Source organism: Teleopsis dalmanni, chromosome X (assembly GCF_002237135.1).
Source record: "Teleopsis dalmanni isolate 2A chromosome X, ASM223713v2, whole genome shotgun sequence".
NCBI classification, from domain to species: Eukaryota; Metazoa; Arthropoda; class Insecta; order Diptera; family Diopsidae; genus Teleopsis; species Teleopsis dalmanni.
This window is the reverse complement of record NC_051848.1, coordinates 34,550,125-34,556,351: the sequence shown is the minus strand read 5'-3', so window position 1 is coordinate 34,556,351 and position 6,227 is coordinate 34,550,125. Positions and strand designations below refer to the sequence as shown.

At 28.2% G+C, this 6,227-nt stretch overlaps 1 protein-coding gene across 3 annotated transcripts; it reads right to left on the bottom strand.

The window, feature by feature from the left end:
* LOC119687342 (zinc finger protein 2) lies at nucleotides 1–6,227 on the bottom strand. Of its 3 annotated transcripts, none has more exons than XM_038101629.1 (4): nucleotides 6,056–6,227; nucleotides 3,700–4,713; nucleotides 193–1,594; nucleotides 1–128 (listed from the first exon to the last, which is right to left on the bottom strand). In XM_038101629.1, the coding sequence occupies exons 2-3, from the start codon at nucleotides 4,706–4,708 to the stop codon at nucleotides 195–197; spliced, it is 2,409 nt and encodes an 802-aa protein (XP_037957557.1). In that variant the 5' UTR covers nucleotides 4,709–4,713; nucleotides 6,056–6,227; the 3' UTR covers nucleotides 1–128; nucleotides 193–194. The 3 variants fall into 3 exon arrangements, with proteins under 3 accessions (XP_037957557.1, XP_037957555.1, XP_037957556.1); XM_038101627.1 differs by lacking the exon at nucleotides 6,056–6,227 and adding an exon at nucleotides 5,133–5,322; XM_038101628.1 differs by lacking the exon at nucleotides 6,056–6,227 and adding an exon at nucleotides 4,802–4,839.

Below are 6,227 nucleotides of genomic sequence, written 5' to 3'. Positions count from 1 at the left end.
TTTAGTTTAAGTTGTTCTTTAACGATCATTTTTACATTATACAATTATTGTTGAGTATTTAAATTAGAATTGCGGAATTAAATGCAAGCAGGTGCAGCAATCATTATCCTCTTCTTTAATACTGCGTGCTAAATAAATAAAAAATAAAAATTAATTATTTAAATGAAAAAAATAAAGAATCTAATAAATAACCTTTATTTAGAAGTGATAACTTCTTCTTCAGCGGCCACGCTATCATAGTCCATGTTTTGTACTTCATCGAAAGTATAATAGTCACTCATATCATCATTTTCAATTTTTATATGAGGTTCACTGTTAAGGAATTCATCGTAAACTGGTGAATTTTCACATGCAAAAGGTGGATACTCCTCCTGTTCCACTTTAATTTGTGAATTCTCCACTGAGGAGATCATTTGAGCTGCTACCAATTGTGCGTTATAATTATCCGCAGAATCCATTTCAATTGTTTCTTCTTCATCCTCCTCAAAATCATCTAAATCGCCTAACTGCATGACACTGTCATTCTGAGCTTTTTTTTCTACAATGAAATTGGCGGTAACTGCGTCTGGTGGCACTATTTCATTTGGTTGAAATCTGGCTTTTGCTTGTGGTTTTTGGAATATTACTGTGTCTTGATTCTCTATGCTAGCTTTAGATTTCAAAGCTGCCGGATTTCTTACAATTACGCTTTTTTCAGTCTTAATAGGTTTATCAACCGCTGCGGGTTTAGGGAATTTGTCTTCATTTCCACTATTTTGTACTTTACCATCTTTTGCTGTATGAACTATCTTTGGGACAATAACACCTTTTGCTTCCACATTTTCTTTACCAGAATTCGATTTTTGTGCACGAGTTTTTATAGAATCAGAAATTTCATTAGTAGTGCTTTTAGTCGATTCAATATTTTTACTTAACATTTGATTATCATCGGCAATAATTTTATTAACAATCGGTTCCATTATCATGTCCACACCACGATTACCAAGTGTCGCTTTACCTTTTAGAAGATCCTCGTGATTGGTAGCAACATGCAATTCAAACGAACTTATATCCGCAAATGTCTTGCTGCACACAATACAGACGAGAGGAGTTTTTGGTTGAGGAACGGAATGCGTTTCATTACGTGCAACATGACCCTGCATATGTTTATTCAGATATGCTTGTTGACTATAGTTTTTACCACATATATGGCATGGAAATGTTATATACCCTGTGTGCCCCTTCATGTGCACACTGAGACTAGAGGTTTGTGCAAAACTTTTGTTGCAATATTTGCACTTAAACGGTTTTTCTCCTGTATGTATCCTCATATGAATGTTGAGGCTGCCTGGCTGAGTGAAGGAACGTTCACATAAGGAGCACGTGAAAGGTTTTGCACCGGTATGACATTTCATATGTTGTACCAATAATGATGCTGTAGTGAATGAAATCTTACAGATAGCACATTGAAATATAGAAATTTCAGTGTGCAGAAGCATATGCTCATCCAATACTGATTGCTGTTTAAATACTTTGTCACATTTCTCGCAACTGTAAGTGACTTCTCCCTCATGAGTTTTCTGATGCATTATTAGTGCTGCATTATTAAAGAATCCTGAAAATTTAATAAAGTACATTTTTCAATTTTTATATAACTCAAAAAATATATTATCATCTTATTCAAAAATTAAAGCGGACAGAGCAGAAAGGCTACATGTGTTAATTAATTAATTATTTTTTATTTAATTTCTGCATTAACGTTCATCATTGTTTGTTTAATTATAAATTTTTTGGGTATCCAGATACGTTACTTGCAGAAGAGGTTAGTCGACCATTTAGAGAATCAAAAATTATACAGGCATTACTTCAATCAGTTTAAAGAATCGTCTCTGTACGAAAATACATGTACCCTTTCTTCATTAACCGCAACCGCATCAATTTAAAACTAATTTAATAAAAAATAATATAAATATATGTTAAGAATATAAAAACACATAATAAAACAAATATAATGGACATAAATTCTATAAATGTATTAAATAATAGTTTTAAAAATATAAATTAGAAATATTTTTAATAAAAACAGCTTTATCGTCCCGAATCCCGAAAAAGTCCCAAATTTTCATTTAAAAATCTTTATTTTTCTGCTTTTTGTTTCTCTCTCTCTCTATTTGCATATATCACTCAAATTACTGATTGCAGCAGCTCTGAGAGCAAGAATGCTGTGTGAATGCACAGTCGAAAGACTTCTTAAAGTAAGACGTCTTAAATTCGTCATGTGAACAGCATATTATACGTCATATAACTTTCTTTAGCTCTAATGACTTAATTGTTGTCTAATCTAGTCAACATACTATTCGTATAATTATAATAGTTTGCAATGTACGGCAAACAACATTTAGTATTGAAAAAAAAAAATACACTTAATAAAATTATTAGAGAAATATATAATTAAAATAAAATAAAATAAATATTAGCAAAAAAAAAAAAAAACAAAATGAACATCAGTACAAAAATTATACTAATATTAATATTATATCTATATATATTACATTATAAGCTTAAGTTAGTTTGTTAAAAATTGATTAAAATATTTATAGTAGAATAACACAAAATAACATATACTATAATTAGGATAATAAAGACAATATGCTAATAACACAAAAAAAAAATTGAAAGCATTATAGAAACAACCGAGTTTACATCCCAATACTACTTATCTTTCCAGTAGAGCAAGCGAGGCTGAGCACTCCTAACTCATCGAGTTTTCCTAAGGGATCACAACAACATAGCATATATTATTAGTAATTATTATTTCCTAACAATTGGAACTATTACGAAAATAACTAAGCCTCACTGATAAAAAGAAGGTATTGCGTCTTATCGTATTATTACATAGAGATAGTGCGTTTAGCACTTTTCCTTCAACTTTTTGTGAGCACCATTCTGTATCTCACAGATTTTATCGGGTTTTCTTAGGTCTTTTTAGATATTAGATAATGTTATTTTTTTGACGAATAATAAATTTATATTAGTGGCAGTTAGACTAATATCACTTTTTGCCCCACTGATCCACTGAACTGATTCATTATAATAGTACAAGTTAAATAAAAATACAACTATATTATATACAACAAAACTTTTAGAATATATCATATTATAATATAATACATAATTTAAAATATATCAATATAGTATATAATTTAAAATATATCAACATAATATCTAGTTTAAAATATATCAATATAATATATAATTTAAAATATATCAACATAATATATAATTTAAAATATATCAACATAATATCTAGTTTAAAATATATCAACATAATATATCAAACAAAATAACAATTTAAATTTTTGCTATAAATAATATAAATATAAATATGTACATATATAAATAAATATATAATATAAAACAAATGTAAGGATCTTAATTATAATTTGATATAATAATTAAATACAATAATAAAAAATATGTTTTTTTAGTATATAGTATATATTATAGTATATAACAATTAAGATAACAGTAAAAAAATAAATTGTTTGTGACAATACGCTGAATATAACATATTTTGCATATAAACATTTTATGAAAAAATTATAATTTTTATTTATAAATTTGTATTGGTAATAAGAGTTAATGATCAAATCATAATTTAATTAAAAAAAAATAAATAAAGAAAATCATTCCTAGTCATCAACTGATAGTAATATTTACCTTTATCGCAAAGCTCGCAATGGAATGGTTTGTTTGAGTTATGTGAACGCAAGTGGACCATCAAACTACTCGATTGGGTGAATGACTTGGAGCACAGCTGACACTGGTAAGGCTTATCACCAGTATGAATACGAATGTGGGTATTAAGACTACCGATGTGAGTAAAAGTCTTTTCACATATAGAACATTGATATGGTTTATTAGTTATATGCGAGCGTACATGCTTGGAAAGGTCTCCGGCATTTCGAAAAGATTGCTCGCATTGTGAGCATTGAAAACATTTTCTATCTGCAAAAGCTATTGTCACAGATCCGGTATTGACAGCAGATGATGTACGTGAATAATTCGAAGAGGTTATATGTGTAGTTGCACTTTTAGAATCCACCATTGTGATTGATATCGATTCACGTTGATTATTTTTTATTATTGTTGGCACATCCGGAGTGCTACCAGAACTCATTGTATCAGTCTCTACTTCTTCATAAATACCTCCTACATTTCCGTAATTTGCTAGATACATATTTTCCTTGCCATTTACTTTGATATTCGCAGAAGTTACTAGTTCATCTGGTGCATTTGAATTTGTGCCACTACTGCCAGTTGTTGTTGAAGTGCCACTGCTGCACGTTGACGACTCTTCATCACTTTCAGAATCTGTTTCACTTTCAATGCCATCAACCTTTTCATCCAGCTCTACTAATTCACATATCGGTTCGAACACATTTTCTGATTCATCTGTATTAACCGAGTTTTGTGGCTCTTCAGGTACTTGAGATCGATTAGGATGTACATCATTCAAATGACGATACATAACGGATGGATATGCAGAGTATGCACTACAGAACATGCAATGAAATGTAAGTTCAGGACGCTGTGCATTCAATTGAGGTTGTTTCTTCGGTGGAATACCATTAACGATTGGCATAATTGTGATATCTTGACTAGGTTGCAGCATGTTGTTACCAGTGTTCGTGAGGTTGTTAAATGGATTGCGTGTATGACCGTTCATTTTGTCTGTAATAAATTTTATTAATTTATATAACTAATATAATATTTACTAATTATTAGAAGAATTATATGGAAATTAATAAGCAATACATACTTCTTATTTATGAAAATGCACAAAAATATAAATTTACTCGAATTTTTCACAATTTCAATGAATTTTCTTGCTAAAATTTTTATTTAAACAACATTCTGAAAAATCAATTAAATTCCGAATTATTAGTTGCACATAAAAAAATTTTATTATAAAACGTAAAAATATGTTTATTTTCGCATTTTATTTGTTTCAATCGAATTCTTGAATATTTTAAAATTCATTACTCAGCGTTTGCAATTTCTATCAAAATTCTTCTATAAAAACTATTGCACACATCCTGTTTTTATATACATTAACTTAACTATATACAAAGGGATTATTTTTAACTCACAATTATGCTTCCTAATTTAATAACTTTATTTGAACTTTTGTAAATGCACTCGTCCAAACTATAACATTGTAAAAACTACAATAGCTTTTTTGTAAACTTTTTATATTTGAATAACAATCCCATTTTAAACATATAATTAACAAAAATAAAAAAACGAACTAAATTAATTCGACGCTGCACAATACCACACAAAACGAAGAACAATTTTTGTTTTTATGCAAGAATCTATCAAAGCGGCTGTCAAAATTTTGTTGTTGTTGCAAAAATTTAATTTATTGTGAATTGTTGTTAATGGCATTTTCGCAGCTTGGCAACAGTCCCGCAAAGTTTTTAAATTCTTTTTGTACTAACAAAATAGTTTATTGTTTGACTAAAAGTTAGATTTAAAACAAACTTTAAATGTATGTTATTTTGAACTACATAAAACTTTTTAAACAAAAGCGGTATTAAATGGCATTGTTAATATTTATTGTGAACTCATATTTATTGTGAACTCATTATTTCCGGAAATAAATTATTGTGAATTAATATTATTCTAAATTGCGGCATACGGTTTAAAATGTAGTTTGTATTCTACATATTAATTGTTGTAGCATTGATATAGCTTGTTATTATATTGTTATTGAAAATTCTAATAAAATGTACTATAAGAATAATAAAGAACTTTAATAACTTACGAATTAGACTAAAACAAGTCTAGAAGAAAAAAATATGAAACCCAAATGTGATTATTTTAAATTTATGATTTATGCGAAAAGCTAAATGAAACTATATTATTTACTATTATTCTTTGAAAAACTTGCAGCATAAAATTATATTTATATAATATATCTTTCTTACAAATATTTTCTTCTAAATAACATTTTTTAATTATATTGAGACATTTTTTTTTCTTTTTAATTTTTAAGAGGGAAACCACTTACATATATCTATGTGTTGAATCCCAAGAAAAATTTACGGTAATATATTTGCTTTCTATTTCAAAAACTCCATTGAGGCTCAAATATCTAATAAGTAGATGTAATTAATACAGAAATTCTTGATACTGCTCTAATTTCTTAAACTTGTCCAGCGAATAACAATTGATTATGAACT

Excerpts from the sequence above, each read along its gene's own strand:
- LOC119687342 (XM_038101629.1), bottom strand. The coding sequence starts at position 4,708 with ATGAACGGTCATACACGCAATCCATTTAACAACCTCACGAACACTGGT. Across the intron at positions 1,595-3,699 it reads TTGCGAGCTTTGCGATAAAG|GATTCTTTAATAATGCAGCA; the intron begins GTAAATATTACT and ends TTAAATTTTCAG.